The 20,630-nt window shown below is 44.2% G+C and overlaps 2 protein-coding genes across 2 annotated transcripts; one reads left to right on the forward strand and one right to left on the reverse strand.

Annotated features, from left to right (window-relative positions):
* Positions 1–2,838: 2,838 nt before the first annotated feature.
* Positions 2,839–8,381, reverse strand: memo1 (mediator of cell motility 1). The gene is made up of 9 exons (XM_084470389.1): positions 7,994–8,381; positions 6,947–7,028; positions 6,797–6,865; positions 6,532–6,644; positions 5,986–6,097; positions 5,307–5,449; positions 5,128–5,204; positions 4,935–5,039; positions 2,839–4,735 (listed from the first exon to the last, which is right to left on the reverse strand). Exons 1-9 carry the CDS (start codon positions 8,052–8,054, stop codon positions 4,604–4,606), a joined length of 894 nt encoding a protein of 297 aa, XP_084326515.1. The 5' UTR covers positions 8,055–8,381; the 3' UTR covers positions 2,839–4,603.
* A 553-nt stretch (positions 8,382–8,934) lies between these two features.
* On the forward strand, positions 8,935–15,690 carry LOC311350444 (spastin-like). The gene is made up of 16 exons (XM_084470464.1): positions 8,935–9,191; positions 9,278–9,361; positions 9,446–9,529; positions 10,578–10,756; positions 11,012–11,148; positions 11,247–11,340; positions 11,460–11,534; positions 11,889–11,960; positions 12,805–12,880; positions 13,383–13,474; positions 13,585–13,664; positions 13,895–13,937; positions 14,060–14,139; positions 14,251–14,321; positions 14,415–14,455; positions 14,881–15,690. Exons 1-16 carry the CDS (start codon positions 9,074–9,076, stop codon positions 15,004–15,006), a joined length of 1,452 nt encoding a protein of 483 aa, XP_084326590.1. The 5' UTR covers positions 8,935–9,073; the 3' UTR covers positions 15,007–15,690.
* Positions 15,691–20,630: the final 4,940 nt, after the last annotated feature.

Here is a 20,630-nt window from a genome sequence, read left to right on the forward strand (position 1 = left end):
ATATTAAACCGTTGATCTCCTTCTTCTTGGATCTATGGACCTTTGAAATACAAATAAGGAATGGCTTTCTCACCAGAAAGGGACAGGATGCACCTTGTTACGCTTTGAAATCTTGGAGGATACTTCCGGTTTCTCCTCTCCCCCTGCACACACCAGGCAAGTTTTCGTAATAGTAACAATATTTTCAGCTTATTGACCAGGCAAAGCTGTCAGGTCTCAGAGTAAATGCGTCCATTAGTGCAAACAAATATGTCTGACAAATGCAACAATAACAATGAGTGCCAAAAGCATTATTGGTGGAGTGCAGTGGAAATATTGGCAGGCTCTAGGCATCTAAGTGGTGTCACCTCTTCATTCAGGGCAGCTGCTCATTATCTCAATCATACAGAGATGAGCTATGAATACATGCCATTTGGTGGAACGCTTTCATCTAGAGCATCTTAATCGTAATAGCATCCAAGTAATACAGTCTAAATACCATGAGTGCATGCATTCTTAGCATGGGGTAGTGGGAATTGAAGCCCTAACCCGTATTGAATTGGTATTTGTGGCTGTTCTGTCCAATGAAACATACCTTTAAGGTTTTCAATTTGAATTAACTTTTGGCTATTCAATGTCCTCCCTATAAGAGCACAACCATTTCCCTTGATGCTGTTGCAACTTCAAAATACATTTCCCCAATTGACAGAATAGGCCTTTCTATATCAGACCGATCAAGGACCTGTAGCTAGGCCTATAAGGGAGTATAAAACCCTGATAAAACTTGACACTCCAGTTGCGCTCCATTACCTTGGGAAGTAGTGCATGCCGGCTGACACAAACAGCAGGTACGTCCCCATGCTGCTGCCGCTGTACGCTGTCAGAAACCGGAGTGGTGGAACCTGGATTGGGCAGGGCGCTCCTGGGGGAACTAGGCCTGGCACGGTAGACTGACTGCAACCAGTTCTGCCAGAATCCCCAGCTAGCTTACACAGCTTATCAGGTTTGCATTTGGGTTTCATAGGGAAACACCATGTTCTGAGGGATTTGCCTCTCTCAACAGAGGATCGGTAAGGAAAAGACAGCGTTGCTAACTCCTTCCCAAAATAGGAGGGAGTGCGGCAAGTCAGGCAAGAAATAGGATGCCACCTCTTAAACTTGAGGAAACAAACGCAAGAATAGTTTGGGCCAAGTTAACCACTTTTGCAAGTAAACAATGCTGCTTATTTTGCAATATCAAAAAGTAATATCACAGCTGAGCAGACAACTGATAGTATTCTTCAAGCATTGTTGAACATTGTTGCAGATTTTGTTGCTAGAATAACAAACTAGAGTTGTTATGCTACTGGAGGGCATGTGATCAAGACTAAGTAGTTTGTATGGTTTTCCATTGATTAAGGGAGGCACCAGTCGCTGTAAGAAAGGCATCTTAAGCTGCATGCTCATCATTAGACAGGATGTATTTTGTACTGCTTCACACTACTGTAAAAAGACATGTAAATAAAAACAGTTCTGCTCGACGACTAAGTGCAGCCCAGGGGTTGGCTGAATATGCAGAGGTGGTTGGCGCCAAGAGCGAAGGCTACCATCACCCTCGCTACTAACCGCCCACTTCTACGTCCCTCTTTCAGAAGTAAGGAACCAGAAACTCATATAAAAGTGGTTATATGGACCCCGCCAACACATTGCCCCGGCAGGAGTCAGACTCAGGGCTCATAATGAATCACTGACTGGCAACCAGTGTGCTTTTGGATTGCCAGTTGGGAGGAAAACTGCAGTGCGACAGCATTTGGGTGGCCTGGAAGTTTGGGAAATGTCCTCTCTGACCTCAACCCTGGAAGGTCTCACCCATTTCTCAGCGCTAAGGAGCCACCGTTGGCACGGAGAGAGACGACCACCATTACAGTAAATGACAACTGCTTGGTTACAGCAACAGGAAAATCAACGGACCCATTTTAAAACAAGTTGTTTTTAATGGGTCAGCGGTCAGATCGAATCGGGTTATTCAGAGTCCAACGTGTCAAGCTTCAACAGAAAAGGGGATGGAGGACGAAGAGTAACCCAACTCTTTGATTTGAAAAAGGTGGAGAGAAATGTGAACATTTGAAAGTCAGTTTCTTGTATGTGCAGTTTGGACATCTGCAGAAGTAAGTGTTCTCAAACAGTAAGGCTGAAAGGTAGGGATACAAGGTCTGTCACTGTAAGATTACACATAATCCTACATGAATGCCAGTACTAGTGAACTCAATCACCCTTTTTAAAGAAATAGGGAACAATAGATTTCCTTATGCATGCATGCTGAGAGCAAACACAATACTGGCAGGGTCAAATGTCATCATTCATTGAGGTAAGAAGCTTGGTGAACATAAGCAAAAAGGAATAGTTTACACCCTTATACATCCTGTTTTACTGGGATGGAGTTTAATGGCAAGACCCAATTCATAATTGTACAATTGAACTTAAAATGTATACAAAATATATTGGATGGTTAACATTGGTGGGTGAGAATTACCAACAAAAAACGTCGGTAGAGGGATGTTCAGACGAGGTAAGAACCACAATGCCACGAAAGGGAAAACGTCGACTAAGAAATTAAGTTGACTTAATTCATCATTCACTATAGCTCCCTCTGGTGGTAATATCGAGATTGTATGCATATCGCATTAATATGGACCCACAAAGCTGTCTACATACATTATATTGTATACACCACTGTTTACTGTACTTGTACCATGGGCATTTCATACATCCATATTGAGAGAAACTTGAATGATAATCTCTCAAATAAGTAACTTTTTTCGTTGTTAAATGTTAAAGCAACACATAACCATTGTTTTAATAAAGACACATGAGAGGACATCCTTTTCAATATATTTTTACTTTTTTTGTAACATGAATCTTAAGCCTTGACTGTATTTTGGGATTTGTTTCCTCTGTGGAACCTGAGATTAGAAACAGCTCCTTTGCAGGAGTATTTAAGCAGTATATTTTGGAGGTGTTGTGACTTGTGAATTTCCATTCTCTATGCAAGAGAGATAATACAAAAAATGAAAACACATCTAACAATTAAACAGCAGAAAACAAACTCAAAATGACGCCGTGCTGAGGTTCAGCGTCAGGCTTTGGGGGGGGCACTCCCTACTGTAGGAAGGAGATGACTCCAAGACAACACAGGGTGCTAAAAAAAAGAAGATACAGATAGAGATAAACAAACCAGGGCTAACGTTGTTAAATAAGATGAGGAAAAGTATGGTTTTCAGTGTGCAGCAGTGATCCAAAGGCACAATAGCACAGTGTGTCATGCTTTATCGGTGTTCTTCACTGATTGGATGAGTCACAGCTGACTCGCTTTTTCAGTTGTGCGGTCAATCGATTTTGACCGGTGAGATAGCTTAATATTAACAAAACCAATTCCCATGTTGACAACGAAACCCAAGGTTCTTATTTTCTAAAAGAGGGGGGCTGGGAGTGCATTCTTTTTAATCAGTAAACACTTGACTTCAGCAGAAGGGATCCACCAGTTAGAGAATAGCTTCAGTGAGGCACACAGAAAATGTGTTGCAACGCTACATTTGACTGAATCCTTGAGTCGGTTGCACAGAAGACTATTTGTAATGTTGACTAAATTACAGGTTCAAATTGTTTTAATCATATTGTTTGTAAGGTCTGTAGAACGTTCAGGATTCAAATTAGTAGTTGTACGTATACACAGCATGAAGACAGCAGTCAGACACCGCTAATACATCTATTCAGTGCTACTAGGGCATCGCTGGATAACTGGGTACAGCTAAACAATGGGGAGCATAAACGACAACACTTTCTCGTTCAATTGCACCGCCACACTGCTTGTAAATACTAGTAAATCTAATAAAAACTACCAAAAGTGGATTAAATAAAGAAAACGAATTATGCATAAAGGATTATTTTTAGTCGACTAGTATAAGTATAATAGTAGTAAATGTATTTGGTATGTACAGCAGTGGGTTAGTGAACTGGGTTGAATGCAGCCCTTTGTTAGCAACTACACCAATAAGCAGGTTTGTACAAACTGTGGTAGTAGCAACCCCTATTATCAGGTAGCATAATGCTTGAAGATGTCAGTCAAACCCATAACTTCCAGGTGACCTCGAAATGCTCTTGATTCATTTATAAGTTTCTCTTTTATCATACTTTCTCAGGGGAAAAAAACACGAGCACACTGGAGGAGTCGCAAAAATGAAATTTACATTTCAACTTGTATCCTTTGTCCTATTTAGTGGAGGAAAAAAGACCGGACCAACCCTAGTCCTTACGAGATCCAAAATACCCCCTCCTCCTCCTACCCTAGGCACCCCAAAATACCCAGCATGCCCCCCTACGCTACTGAACCATAGGCTCCTACAAACCAGCAAAACTGCAATCCCAGCAAAACGGTCCACCCCACCCAAGAGATCTCCCCCCAACACACCGAGGGGAGATCGGTGGGAGCGCTAAGGGAGGGTGGTGGAGGGAAGTCATTGGCATTCTAGGTTTTCTAGGTCCTTCCTGCAGATGGTGGGTGCTCAGTGGGTGATGGTGGTGGGGGGTTTGGATCAGGTTATGGCAATAGGCAGTAGTCCCCTCCCCCTCCTCCACGGGGCGGACCTCAATGAACGATGAGGGCCCCGGCGGCGTAGCTCACAGAGCTGTCCTGCCAGTTCCGGCACTCGCTAGATTGGGCATAGTTCAGGAAGGAGAAGTTCATTTCTAAACCGTTCTTCCTCAGCTCCGCCACCGCCTGCAAAGCAACGAATCAAAAAATCGGACACATTGAAAATCAAAGTCGTCCAAAAGGAACATGCAGTGTGGAACAAAACCTCCAGCTCGTCTTCCAGAACAAGATCATTATTATTCCTTACAGCTGTCCTTACTAATGTTAAGGCCTAAACATAGTTCATAATTTGAGGGATGTTTTGAGTTTAGGCGGGAGCACTTACGTTTAGTAGCACTCCAATGGGGTGACGGCCACAGATGGTGTTGTGGTATTTCTTCAAGTAGTTGGTGAACGACATTGGGTCCAGCTGCTCTATAATGCCCATTCCCTTCAGAGGCAGAACAGATATTTTAGGATCACTATCAACTAACTTTCTAACACATTCTATGTTAGACACGGTGTAGATCTGGACCCACCATTTTATCAAGGTTCTCAATGGATCTGTAGATCTCCCCTTGGGATTCATCGTAATATGTGTATCGAAACCGCTGACCTAAAGAGGTAGAAGGAAGGTCAGATCACCACCAGCTAGTAGAGAACAACATACACGTGATTAAGGTTTTCAATAGCTGGACATAAAGGAGGCGGCACCCACCCCAGTGGCAGAAGTCGGATGAGATGATGAACAGATTGGAGGGGTCCGCCAGGTACTTGCTGAACAGTGCTCCGTACTCCTGTTCCTTAGTCTCGCTCAGTGCACCCACCAGCACAGGGACGATGCTAAACTCATCTTTGTGGCTGCAGATGGGATGGTGGCATACTTTTACTATGTGTCCTACACTGCATATGTTGTGGGGTGTGTGCGGGACAATTAAGAGTTCATTGATAAGTCAATGTACAAATAAGACAACAATTGTGACTCCTCCACTAAGGTCTCCTATGGAACTCTTTTTGAACCTATTGGAAGGTGTGCACCCCTGGCCGCTGACATTTTAGGCGCACACGCTATGACAGTAGATGCTCGACTCATTCCGTTACCTGCTCCCAGCATTTCAGTAGCTAGAAACGGCCTTTGAACTGCTGCCCACTACACAGAAGGCTATATCGATTATGCATGTCAAACACATGCCATGGTTGAGCTGGCACTTTGTAGCAGTACTTTGGAGGATATGTATCAAAATCTGATTTAATTTCAAGTGGAAGAAGAAAACAAAAGATATGGTTATTAGCTCCCGGTATATCGGTGCCAAGTGCTGACACCTTGGCACACAGGAAGCAAGGTATGCCGTGCGTTTTCTTATACCATGGGCTCTAGAGTACGGTAGCCTGCTTACCTCTCCATGGCTTTCGCAGTGTAAGGCAAGTGCATTTCAATACTGTGCTCATCCTCGTCCGTCTGCAGACTCATCCGCTCAAACATGCCCGTTTTCCAGAGGTCAGCATAAACTGGAAGACAAGTGGGGGGGGTGGTACTTCAGTGTGCGTATATAACCTTGTTCAATTCTCTCAGGGTTGGATTGCTTTTGTTTCAACAGTGAGGAAGAAGGTACTTCAAAAGACATCTCTGTAGGTGCTCTGCAGCACTCCAGACCTTGTAATTAATCACACCATCGCCCTCTGAGCAAGGGAGACGTCTGGTCTCTCCAAGCACTATATAAAGCCTGCGTGGCACAACTTTCTTGACGAGAATATGAACACATAATCAAGGGTACCGTTTTTTTCTCCTTTTCTATAACACCTGGCAGCATATAGGATTATACAACATGACTATAGCAAAACAAATAGGCGCAGTGTGGCTCTGTTTGTTATTCCCCCATGCCGTTTGTAAGTGAAGCTGTGACATATCATCCAATACCAATTTAATGAGACACAGTGAATACCCTTCTGGTCGATCCTCAGGTCATAGAGGGGTGTTTTGTAGACCTCGGCAGGGGAGAGGGCACAGCGGGACAGGGGCACGTGGTGCGAGGGTCCCAGAATAAACACCCTACGACTGGAGCAACAACAGGACTTTACCTCACTGAATCCAAGACACATGCCCCCCACCACTGGCCATCACAGATTGTCACTCTCTACCGACTATTGCAATCTATCATGCATGAGGCGTTTCACTAGGGTGTGAGGCAGTTGCAGCAAATGACTCACGTAACAGAGGGGTCCACTTGTTTGTATGCATGTGCTGCGCAGGCACCACAATAGGTGTAGCCGGCATGGCTGGAAAACAAAGATGCATTATTAGCAGTGGACACCGTGGCATTAATCATTGCGGTGAGTCATTTTTCCAGTTCTGCTTACGGTGCAATGATGGCTCTTGCAGGTCCAATGCTGGACTGTGCCTGAGACAACCAGTTATCTAGTTGTGCATTCAGCTGTGATCCTGGGAAATAAACAGAAAATACATGGATGCATTTAGTAATTCATTCGTCGTCAGCTTTCCATTCAAATAAAACCAGGTACAACTTGAGTTTATTAGTAACCAGAGAGATTGCTTATACATATGAATCTTTACATTCTAGTCAAGTGTTGTACAAGAATATTTGGTACCAGGATGGTTTGGTTTATACATCCAATTGGAATGAGAAGTAAACGAGAGTATGGCTGCCATCTATGACCCATCAACATACATGATGGATAAAGGGGTTGGCTAGGTTAAATAGTCTGGAAAAACAAGCAGGAGGGGCATGGATGACGCTAGAGCAGGGTTGATTTTGCAGAGAAGCTATATGGTCGGTACGGTGGGGGAGGGGGTCGTTGTGGCAATATGAACCTTCAATGTTTTGCACAGCCATTCTCAATCCTTTGTTCACACAGCGGGACGAACTATACGTGTTGTGTGTGCTCAGCAATCCCGATATATCTCCGTAAATCAAACATATTCAAAATGACTACATTATGACATCTCCAGTCGGCCAGCCTAGCTGGCTCTGGGCCGGATAGTCCTACAATACAAGACAAGCTGACTGTTCTTCCATGCATACAACACCCTGATCTAAAAAATAAAATAAATAACGGCAGAAGTAAAATACGAGAATTGATATCCTCCGTCCGAGACACATTGCTTAAAGGCATCCAGACCACCAATGCAGCAAATGCAATAATGGAGAAGCACAGTGGACTGCAGCTAGCTCAGATCAGTAGCTGGATTAGTTGAAGCTAACCCCTCTGAAGTGTCAAACCATAACCACAGATGTCACTCTCACTACTACCACTATAGAGAAAAGGTTAGGAAAGGCGAGCAGGAGAGAGGTCAAGGGTGGAGGACCGCCGACCTGTGGGTTAAAGCCCTGTCTGTAGCGGACGTGGTGTGCTAGCGCTGCGGGCGGAGCTCGGCGGACAAGTTACCCGAGGAGGAGTACCAGCTGCCGGCGTGACTTGCTTCTCTGCACACCACTCGGTTCGACATCTTGGATCCAAAGCTGCCTATCTTGGTTCTCTGGTCGGGTTGAAAAAACACCACCACGGAATCGTTTTTTAGATTAAAAAAAGGGTGCTTTGTCTCGTTGGTTTGAGTTCAGGGGGAAGCTCAGTCAGAAAGCTACCGCCGGACTAGCAGCCTTGTACAGTCTGCCTGTCGTTCTTTTATCTTATTTTTTTAACCGGTTATACCAAGTTATAAAAAGGAACGACTAGGTAATCGACTACCTTTATAATCAAGCAAAAAAAAGTCCTGCAACGGTCTTTGTAACGAGGGTTTAGTGGGCAATTGCAGGCTTGTCAGAGTAGTGTTGTTCTGGGGCAGAATACTGATCGTGGAGGATATGGAGGCAGGTAACGAGGCGTGTCTGAAACTCAGACGCGTCAGTGTGGTCGTTTCCTAACCAATCAACGACGAGTGTAAAATGAGACGCCAGTCCTATGGGCGTGGTTATCGTCCAGTTCAGCCCGGGTGCAATTTGTTCTCGCGAGTTTACAACAATGTGTAGCTGTCTACACAATTATGGACTCCAATATTCAAAGATGAATAAAAAAACTAATTGAATATATTCCCAATATCGCTCAATCATAAATGAAGGAGATCTAATCGAGATTCAATGTTCTAACTTCCATCCGTTAAAACTCCTAAGCAATCCATTCCTTTACGTTTTTCCTTTTTCTTTTTGTAACAACATTTTACGAAGTTGTTTATTTTCCACAGCACGGAGGTAACATCATATGTCAAACAAAAGTCTACAAAAGACTATCACCAATGTTCTGGTCCTAGTGCTCTGATTGGTCCAGTGCTGATGACCAAGGCGGAAGTAGTGACTTTGTGATGTTTACGTTTTCCTCAGTGAGCAGGAAACCCTTCTGTCGCGGTCAGCCGTTATATGCCCGTATCCCAAATATTTCGGCTTAATTCATTGTGAAAAAGCTTATTATAAGTTCAGGTTCAAGGTAGAGCTAAAAACTATATGTCACGTCTACAAGCAAACTTGTGCAGCGATGGCGTCCAGAATGAATAACAGCAAAGGCAAAAGCAATAGCGACATTATTAAAGGCTATCATAAACAGGCATTCGAGTACATATCCATAGCATTAAGGATCGACGAGGATGATACAGGTTTGTTTATTGTATTTGAACACGTGTCTGTCATGATGTGTAGCAGTGGCTCATCGACGTGTCCCCCTGTCTCTTTCAAATGACAGGAGTCAAAGAGGAGGCTGTCCAGTGGTATAAGAAAGGCATTGAGGACCTTCAACGTGGAATTGCCGTAGAAGTCACAGGAGAGGGTAGGGTCGCACCCCGAGCCCATGTTGTGTATGCGTTTAGACATGCCCCTGCTGACTTCACGGTTCACTCTCTTTCTGTTAAAGGAGACCAGTATGAACGGACAAAGAGACTCCAGGATAAAATGGTAACCAATCTCAACATGGCAAAAGAACGGCTCTCACTTTTGGGCAAGTAATAATTATGAATTTCAATAAGTGATGTGATAGTTACGGGTTAGTGAATTTGAATATTAGTTGACCGCCCGTCCCACTTAAGCAATCGGCTACAGCAGATGTTCCATTTTTTAAAACTGCTTTTTAATTTGGTTTGTCCTGTCATGTTTCTAGAGTAACGAACGACAAATGGGGTTGACAATAGTTGTGTTGTGGTCTAAGAATACGTTCACAGATAGGACCAGGAAGAGTGACACATGATGGAAACATTAAAACAATGTGACACATCCTGTGGAGCAGATAGACGGTAGTGATGGATTTCATGATTATTTTCCTTGATTCAGTTTGCGTTGGTCAGTTCGCCAAGAAGAAACGTTCAGAATCGTTCGTTCGTTCATTCGTTCGTTCGTTCAGTCGCGTTTCCGGTACAACGTCTATAGCGGTGAATCATGGAATCCACGGTTCTCAGCTCCTCGTTCTCAAACGATCGTGGTCACGAACGGTCAGCACAACACAGTAGTTCAAGGCAAAAACATAGCTGCAAATTCATGATTATGTGTACTTTTAGACAAAACAACAGTGGCTAATGTGTATATTCACCTTGAGCAGAGCCATAAACACTCTGGGCTACAGCCGTCAAGCCAAGAATAAGTGACTGACTGAACGAGAAGTCAGCTGTGACCTTTACAACTTGCTATGCATTCCCGTCTTTCATTGGCTAAAATTCGACGAGAGCATCCTAGACTCAACAGACAACAGCAAACAATTGTATGGCTCCCATCTCTGTCCCTCTTCACCACTCTGCTAACTTAACAGTGAACACAGCGACTAGTCTACTCTGTGGGAGAACAAAAGAACAAACGAGAGAGAAGTGAAACGAGGAATCAGGTCGGTTCGTTCTTGTTAAAGAGTCGCTCCTTCAAACTGATTCGGTCGCAAAAGACACATCACTAGTAGATGGTCGGACATGCCTAATCCCAACTCAAAACAAAAGTAGTGGAGTTGCTAAACTAAAACATGAATGCTATTATGTTTTATACATAGCGTTTTTCAAATTCTACAGAGGCCACTTTGGCATCTACAAGAGGCTTCCCAGCTCCCAGAAGTCCCCAGAATAGTGGAAGCCAGCCTGCCCCACAACCCAAGCCTGCCCCTAAAGGCCCGGCCGCAGCTGGTGGCGCCTCTGGTCAGGTCAGGCCCTCCCCACCCGGCAGGCCCGCACCAAGAGCCAACAACCCAAAGGTGAACGCCACAGAAAGTCTAGCGTGTTTATGAACAGTAGACCAAAGTTTCTAACGCTTGTGTTGTTTCGAACGGAAAATGTTTTGCCTGCAAGTATGTAAATGATGGCACCCATTGCACTCCTGGCCATCCCTAGAAGGAGGGATCCCCCACTTTGCGTTCCTTCTCACGATTTCCTCCTTGCTAATTAAGGGAGTTTTTTCTTGCCTTCTGGGTGGCATTGAATTCCTGTTTTGTGAATTTAAATTCCCCAAGGTTACCCCACAGGCAGGCCGAGGCCCGAATGTTAAAGGAGCGGCAGCGTCGAAGCAACCGCGCAAGAGAGATATGAAAAACTTCAAAAATGTGGACAGCAAACTGGCCAACATGATCCTAAATGAAATTGTTGACAGGTAAAAATAGTTTACTTAAGTTTACTTCTTCTTCCACTGCTTTTAATCTAGAACTTGAACAACGATGAATATGAGGTTGCTTTGTGTGTTCATTGCAGTGGACCAGCCATATCTTTCGAGGACATTGCCGGACAGGAACTAGCGAAACAAGCGCTTCAAGAAATTGTTATCCTACCAGCATTGAGGCCAGAGGTACATCACCTGTATTGAAGCACATGCATGTGGTCTTAGGTTTAGTGGTCAGGTTCTTTATTTTGTGTAAAGCAAACTCCACAGATACACCAATGACCATTGAATCTTACCCCGTTCAGCTCTTCACCGGCTTGAGGGCTCCAGCCCGAGGGATGCTTTTGTTTGGTCCCCCTGGGAATGGAAAGACCATGTTGGTGAGTTACCTTACATTGCACTTTCTAAAATGCTTTTTAACTTTGCCTTTATTTTCTATCTATTTTACTTTTTTTCTTTTAGTTATCTATTATTTTCTTTTTATTGTATGACAATGTTTATATGTGAAGCACTTTGAGTCTGCCTTGTGTATGAAAAGTATAAATAAATAAAGTTAAAGTATAAATAAATAAAGGCAAATAAAGTTGCCTTGCCTTGCCTACCTTGACAGAGGTTACTGTGTAAAATATTGCAGGGCGTATATTATTTGTGGTTCCTATTCTCAACAAAAACAAATGGCAGATGTTTATCCAGCAGTATTGCCTTACTTCTTCTGTTGTCTGTCCTCCTACCAGGCCAAAGCAGTCGCAAGGGAGTCAGACTCTACCTTCTTCAACATCAGTGCTTCTACCCTGACCTCTAAATATGTGAGTTCAGCCATTTTATTTACCTGGCAAGTTTCAACAAGATCAGAGGTATCTCATTGCTGTGTGTTATTAAAGGACAACCTTTCTAGGTTGTCTAGGATGAAATAGAGTGGTTGACACCGAAATTTTGACTATTGGTCCTGTCTCGGGTATTTGGCTCATTTAGAATCGCCCCTGCCTGCTTCAGAATGGCTGGGTATAGGATGCACAAACCTGTCCTTAAAAAAAAAACTCTAAACGTATGTTTTCAGAAATATGCAACTCACGAGTGGTTGGTGGTCTTCGTTCGTATCGTAGCCAAATACAGTTTTGTGTTTTATTTGGCATTTTGATTTCTGTTGGAAGACTCATTGCTCGTTGAACGGAAACGTAAAGGGGGGCTGTTTACATTTGGTTGTAGTCTTTTCGCTCGGTTCTCCGTCACAACAGTAGGGCTAGAACTGAGCGAAAAGACTACAACCAAACGTAAACGGCCCCCCTTTCTGTTTCCGGAAGAAATCAATGGGATTTACAAAATGCCAAATACAACATGACAGAAACTGTATTTGGCTACGATACTTGATTTGGAACATCAACAAACACCACTAACTCGTGAGTTGCACATTTCTGAAAACAAACGTTTAGAGTTGTTTTAAGAACAGGTTTGTGCATGCCTGTTCCCAGCCGTTCTGAAGCAGGCAGGGGCGATTCTAATGGAGCCAAATACCCGAGACAGGACCAATAGTCAAAATTTCGGTGACAACCACTCTATTTCATCCTAGACAACCCAGAAAGGGGGCTCAATGTTCAAAATACCGGAATTCTCCTTTAAAGCCATTGTTGAATTGCTCAATTTCTGTCCAAGGTGGGAGAGGGTGAGAAGCTTGTGCGAGCTTTGTTTGCTGTCGCCCGGGAACTACAACCATCCATCATCTTCATTGGTGGGTCTTTATGTATTGTGAAACGTTGTAAACAAGTGTCTCATGTTCAAATGTACAGCCTGACAATGGCTGGTTTGGACAGCCTTTTGCATCAGCTTTAACATATTGATCATACTGGGCACCTGAACATGTATAGACATTCTTTGGTCAGTTGTACATTCCATTTACATTACCTACATTTAAGGTACATATTCATCGGCGCACCTCTGCTTTATATTATAATATATTTAAAGTATTTATTGTTCATTATTACTCTCCCTATATCTATAACCACCAGGATATATGCTATGTTCCCTATTTTTATATTCTCTGGAATTGGGCTAGTGTTTTATTTGTATTATGTATATTTTTGCTAGTCCTACCATATTTTTGGTCCTATTTGTGACTTGTGGATTTGTTGCTTGCCGTGTCACAAGGAAGTTCACTGTTCAGAATGGCCCTGAGTTATATGGGGACCAATGACAAACAAGAGACTTACACTGTGATGTTCTCTGTGGTTCAGACGAGGTGGACAGCCTGCTCTGTGAGAGGAGCGAGAGAGAGCACGAGGCCAGCCGTCGCCTGAAGACGGAGTTCCTCCTCCAGTTTGATGGCGTAAGACAAGCTTTGGTTTTCTTCACTCTCAAGAGAAACTGAAAATCTGCACATGTGCTCAATTGTAGAAGTGCAGACATTTCCTGAATACCAGTTTTTTCCTGGTTCAGGTGCAGTCAGGGGGGGATGACAGAGTGCTAGTCATGGGAGCAACGAACCGGCCCCAGGAGCTGGATGAAGCAGCACTGCGGTACGCACACACACACACACACACACACACACACACACACACACACACACACACACACACACACACACACACACACACACACACACACACACACACACACACCTGTTTTCTGTTAAGAGTGATCGACTACAATTGAGCTATAACTTGATCTGTCCTAGTCTGTCAAGTGTGCTAACCACAAAATGTGTCTGAATATTAACCTTATTAACATCTGTGCTTTTCTCTGTTAGACGCTTTGTCAAAAGGATATATGTGGCCTTGCCGGATGAAGAGGTAAGCACTATGTTTATGTGTTGTTTATCTGTCGATTGTCTTTTCTAAAAGTCCTTTCTTTCTTTTTGTCTTTGAGAAAGCAGTGAATGTCAATGTGTCTATGCGTCTCTTCTAACTTCCAGACTAGAGTCAAGCTGCTCACACACCTCCTAGGAAAACAAGGGGAGCTCCTGAACCAAAAAGAGCTCGCACATCTTGCCAAGTGGGTACATTTCTATCCTCTAAGACCTCAAACTGTTCCCCTCCCACGGTCATGAATCTATTAAGTCGGCCATGACATCACCCTTAATACCATGGTGTGCATTTTCAAAAGGGTGACAGCTGGTTACTCAGGAAGTGACCTCACCTCATTAGCCAAAGACGCCGCTCTGGGACCCATCAGGGGTAAGGATGTTCCCGGTTCTATATTAACTGCCATTTTATTACTACTACCACTTTGTTCTGAAACAAGCTGATAAAAACATGTTTCCCACACAGAACTGGGACCGGAACAGGTGAAGAGCGTGGCGATTAGTGAGGTGAGGTATCTCATTCAACACGTAGAGAACATGTTTGGTCACACATGTGAACTCAGTTAGGGTTCATTTACATTACATTTGGGTCATTTAGCAGACGCTTTTATCCAAAGCGACTTACAATAAGTACATTTGTCAGAAGAAAGAGAAATAATATATTGCTGTCGGTACAGTAGGTTCTTAGAACCGAGTGGCAAGCACTAACAGTTGATAGGTTAACCCCTTCCCCCTAAACAAAAAGCTAGGATAAGACGGTACACAATGCTAAGTACTATTTTAAGGGAAGTACAACATACGATAAGTGTGTACATTAAGTGCCAGGACGTACATTAGAACATACAATTGGTGTGGGGGGGTAAGGGGGGAGGCTATGTAGAGTCTAGGTGAACTCGGCAGCCAATAAACCGTCTCCTTTCCTTTACCTTCAGATGCGGCGCATGAGGCTAAAGGACTTTGAGGATTCCCTGAAGCGAATCAAGCCCAGCATCAGCCCACAGACCCTGGGTCTGTATGTGAAATGGAATAAAGACTTTGGAGACACCACAGCTTTCTAAATGCATGGCATTTGCTTCGGTTGGCACTGTAAAAAAACATTGGCTACTAATTTTAATGTATTGGCACTGACTGCCATGCAGTTTGTCCCCAATGCCAGATTTTTGTTTTTTTTCTTGAAATTCTACCTCTGGTACTTGGCACAATGTGAGGTAGATAAAGTAACAAAAAGTATTTCATTTGTGCATCATATTTAAATTATATAAACAACAATAACCTGATAACCTAGGACTGACAGCAAGTTTGAGCTTTGTTTGAAATCAAATTTAGACCTTTAGAAAACAATTAAGGGCTATTGAGTCAGAAAGTGAGAGAGAGTGAGAAAAACAACTCTAAGATGTGTATTGTACAATATCGCTGCTCCCGGCAATGCAGTTTATTTGTTTTATCCCCATACAAATACCATAAATCAATTGAGGACATATTTATGTATGTGAAAAATTAGAGTTTTCAGGGGCTTTATTTGTAGAATTGGGTTTATTTGCTCCATTGTTTGTCCATGTTTTTACTGCTTTACTGTAATATTCCCTGCCCTCCTGAAGGGGGCAGCAAACTTCTCCATACCACATCGCGCTTTACTCTGTACTAAGTAAAGTGTTGATGAATTAATTACAGCTTTTGAATTTTGTGTTTATTTGCAAATACATAATATTAACATACAATAAATAAAAACCATATACAACTGACTTACAGAAGTAATGTCTTTATTTTTTGCTAGATTATCGCATTTCTTTTGTTTCACTCTTTTTTACAACCTGATTGATTATAAAATCGTTTTACTTGGGTTACCTGTGCTTGTCAGTTAGTGTGCATGTCTGTGTAATAATACAACTGAAATAGCATGCAGCGGTTTAGCTCCCGTTACCCCAACCGTCATCAAATCACACACAGAGGGAGGCCAGAGGCCTAGTTTAGTGACAGGCTTTACGTGTGTTTTTTATTAAAGTTGTAGTCCATACCGGGACACAAGGTCTCCTCCCTCTGCACCAGTGACGTTAGCTGTGGGTCCACTGGTCTGCCCGCCCTGTCGCCCCAGCTTCTCACTTTATGTGTGTCTGGAAATGTCAGTGTCAATGTCAGTAGCGTGTTGCTGTTGAGAAGGAACACAAACACCCACACATGACCTCACAAGTACGTACGCACACTCCCAGGCGTCACTCTCACACGCACTCATCCATGAGTACATACTTATGCACCGCCACACACACACACACACACACACACAGCTAGGCATACACTGACACATGCGCTTAACCATGGATGCATTTAAACATGTTCAACCACATAGAGCTCGTCAACCACAGTCTTCCTCGCTCCTCAACCCTGATAGTCTCTCTCTTCGTGCTAGACACCCCGAGTGATGTCATGCTCGGAGCGCCGTGAAGATGCCTCCTTTAGCGTTGTCATGGTGTAAGTCAGCAGCACCATTGTACTTCGGTTCAATGGCTTCCGTTTCACACGTGGGGAGTTCCCACACAGATATACAATGGACAGGTCAGCCTCCTAGCTATCTTTGTTGTATACGTGGAATGGGTCAACCTAACGATTGTTAGTGCTTGGCACTTGGTTCTATGAACATCCTTACTGTAGCGACGGAGATATATTATTGTTTCTCTTTCTTCTGACAAATGGACTTATTGTAAGTTGCTTTGGATAAAAGAGTCTGCTAAATGCCCTGAATGTAAATGTCAGCCTACCCAGGGGCCTGCAACCAACCGGTGAGCTGGTCTATTCCAGCCTTCTGGGTGGACACGCCCATGTGTGATGTCACTTTGGGATCGGTTTTTCAAATTGACCTAGGGGCCTTTAAAATGTCGAAGGCCTACTCCATTCACAATCACACAAACAATGTTTTCTGCTCTCTGATAGGAGTAGACAATACTTTTTTTGTCCACTAAATTCAAAACAAATGATAATGCCACACCCACCCTGGGGAAGGGGACATTGACGTGAATTGAAAGTGATAATTGGACAGGTCCCGTGAAGGCGCCCACCCTGTTGTGAGCAGAATAACAGTCAACCCCCCAACTGAGCAAACACACAGAGTGTTTCTTCAAGTGGTCTGCTATCAAAACTGTGTGTGTGGACTCGCTGAGGGCCTGTTTGTTGTGTTTGGTTCCGGGCCCATCGTGTGTGTGTGTGTGTGTGTGTGTGTGTGTGTGTGTGTGTGTGTGTGTGTGTGTGTGTGTGTGTGTGTGTGTGTGTGTGTGTGGCTACATGACTACCTCGCTTCTTAGGGGTTTTGTTACTGAAAGTGTACTTTGTACTTGTTTGGTTTCGTTTGTCAATCAACAGCTTGCCCCCTAGAGTACTAGATGGGAGAGTGTCACACACACACATATTACACACACACACACACACACACACACACACACACACACTTTTTTCCGTTTACCTTCAGTTTAAAAGGTGTGTTTCGGGTTGTCACAACGGTCCTCTTTCAGCTCCCAGCGTGTCCATTCTTCATAACTGGTTGCTTCTGTTGCACGTTGCCTACAGAGTCAAAACAGCATCTCATTTACCCTGCACGTGTTATCCTTCTCTCTCACGGGAGGCCCGCAGCCAAATCTGATCTCACATTCAACCGCCGCATCTGTCTTTTATGAGCAAATTTATTTTTCTAGCTCACTATTTATGTATGGATTGTGTGTGTGTGTGTGTGTGTGTGTGGGTATGTGTGTGTGTGTGTGTGTGTGTGTGTGTGTGTGTGTGTGTGTGTGTGTGTATCCGTAGGGGTTGCTTTGTGTGTAGATCGTTGTGTAAAACTAGGGAGGTTAGTACATATGTAGGAACCGCACATTTTTTTCTCGCTTTGCCAATTTCTCGCTTCGGGGGCCAAAATATAATCAGGCGCCAGTTATGCTATCAATTTTCAAATTCCTCTATTTGATTTGTTGTTCAACCAACCCCAACACCAGCTACAAAGTGATCCAAGACAGATGTGTGTGATTCATTAAGGGACGAGACAACGGTGTGAACACAGGCGCTTAAAAGGCTTCTTTTCCAGTATTGTTTCTAGTTTGGTAGCCTCTCCATTTCCCACCTTTTGAGGGATGCCAGGGAAGCGCTTCTCTTTGCTGTCAGTGGACGGCCCTTTAGAGACTTGTCTAAGGTAACCTAAAGTAAGTGACATTTCCATCTTTAATCCCCCTGAGAGTAATGTGCTCGTGGCAGGCTTTCAACCTCAATACCTGCCTGGGGACACGCTCTTATAAATGAAGGTGGACATGTACGGCATGGGTAATTAAGAGACAGGGTGCTTTTACGGAGAGATTAGGGTTTGTGGCCCATGATTTTAACGATAGGGTGGTTTACGGGACACCGCCGCGTTTCAGAGTGAGCACGTTCACGTCTGCATGCCCCAGAGTGAGCCGAGGTAGCAGCATGTGTTTTCCTTTTAACTATCGCCTGCGGCCGCAAAGCTATAAAAAATGACAGTGGGCTAGACCTGGGAAGAGAGCTCTCTGGAGTCAGAGGAGAGATGCCTCAGAGATATGGAGCCTGCAGTCGCATTCAAAGGCAAAGAAACTGTGTCAATGTGTAAAAGAGTTGCAGTCCGTTGGAGTGGACCCTCTCAGACATGTTTTGTTTTGAGTCAGAACTTTGAACATCAAAGTAACTCATGTTGAGCACATGGGGATCCTTTTTTAGGGGTTGTTGTCACGGGACATAAATGTTAAGGACAAGCTAGGCGTTTCTTAGTGCCGTCATCTCCAATTAAATGTTTAACTCTTGTTTATATCCGGCTGAAAGAATACAGTCTGCCATACAGCTCCCTCGTTGTTGTTGTTGTTGTTGTCGAAAGTACATCCAGACAGACATTTCAGACTTGCACAGTTGCATTGGCCTGCAGCATCCATCCACAGTATTTCCGTATCATATTGAGAACTGAATCAGGTTTGAAGGAGGCGGACTTCCGCTGCCTCCCTGATTATGCTGCTCTGAGACGTATTAAGGACATTTCTTCATTGTGCCTTTTGTGCTTTGGCGGACGCTCCGAGTCCCCGTACACCGAAGCAGTACCTGGCTCCGGGTGGGACACCAGGGGCGTGAGGGGGCGGGCGGGTGGGCGGGTGAGGAGGCGGTGTAGGGGAGGGGGCGCTGGTTCATCATCGGGTGAGCTGCGGGTCGCCCTGTGGCGCATTCCTTTCGGCTGCGCGCAGCCAAAACACTTGACGAAAAGCGAAAGTGAGGCGTGCTGAGCTTTCACGAGAGCGATGGTCTGTCCTTCTGCGATCACCGCTCCCGCTCACCTCTTGTTTTTCTCTCTCTGTCTCTCATTATCTTTGTTGCTCTCTCTCCGCCGCCCACGGTCCTACATGCAGGGACAGGAGGGCTCCACCTCCACCTTTGGCCCCTGTCAGGTTCGACTCCCAGCGATGGCCGGCCGTTAAACTCCTACTTCACACTTGCCGGTCAACGAGAGACGTGACCCCCCCCCCCCCCCCCCAGATCAGAATTGTGACCTCCTAGGTTGAACTGCGGCCAATTAACACCTCTTACCCTTTTATCCCTTCTCTTCGTACTTTCTCCCCCCAAAAAAAGGGTCGTGATTTGGACTGTTTCCCCCCCCTGCTGTTTTATAACTCGCCACTAATGTGAGCCGGAAGCTACAGCGTGTTTACCCCTGTTGCTGTCAGCTGACGAATGGCAGTGATGACAGATGTGTGTGCATCCTTTACGGTCAGACCAAAGCACTTATCTTAGCTCCAGTGACACCTCTCCACAAGCAGCTGTGTCTGGTTCTGTGAATGCTATTCATCAACAGAGAACCAAACTAAAAGGCGTTTTTCGCCTGCCCCTCTTGTCAGTGGCGTTGAAATTGAAATCTTCTTTGACATGATTTATTTTGTTAGGTCAATGTTTGTTTAGGAAATCTCCCTGAAGACTAATGAGAGGGCCACAAAGTCATTGTTTACCTAAAAAACAATTACACATGATTATTGATTATGCATCCGACCCCTGACAACAACTCTATTTTTCTCTCTCTAACCCCAGGCTAACATCATGCAGACAGACATTAGCCCAGGGCCACTCCCAGCATCCCCAATCCATTTGAGCTGATAAAGAACTACTGACTCTTTAGAGAATAGCAGAATGCTTTCATCTTATTGGTCTTCAACAAGCTGTGCTTCAAAAATCATATTTTCAAAGATGTGGTTTAAATTAAGGATTACGTTCACCTTCAGTCTATTAATAGGTTATTGAAGACATATTTAGCATATTAACATATAATGTAAAAATAACATCAATCTACATTTTCCAAGGCAGTAAACCACTGCCAGGACTAATTCGAGAAAAACAAAAGCAGAACTGAAAAAACCTTCCCAGACACGGCGCTCACCACTCAACACTTGACATGACCAATTAACCACTAATGGGACGCAGAGCAACCACACCAAGAGTAACCACTCGGACCCTCCAAGCTGGAAACCAAACAGCGGGTTCATCAGGGCTGACCGTCGGCCACTATAACCAGTGGGCTTAACTTGGATCACTGGGAAGCTGAGGCTCCTCCCTTCACCCACCCACCCAGACAATGCAGAATGACCTTTGGGAAGAGGTATGTGGACGATGCTGTGGAGAGGATCAGAGCAGTGCTGGTGGTGGATGGGGTGTCCAACTC

This window comes from Micromesistius poutassou, assembly GCF_964030765.1.
Source record: "Micromesistius poutassou genome assembly, chromosome: 7".
Taxonomy (NCBI): domain Eukaryota; kingdom Metazoa; phylum Chordata; class Actinopteri; order Gadiformes; family Gadidae; genus Micromesistius; species Micromesistius poutassou.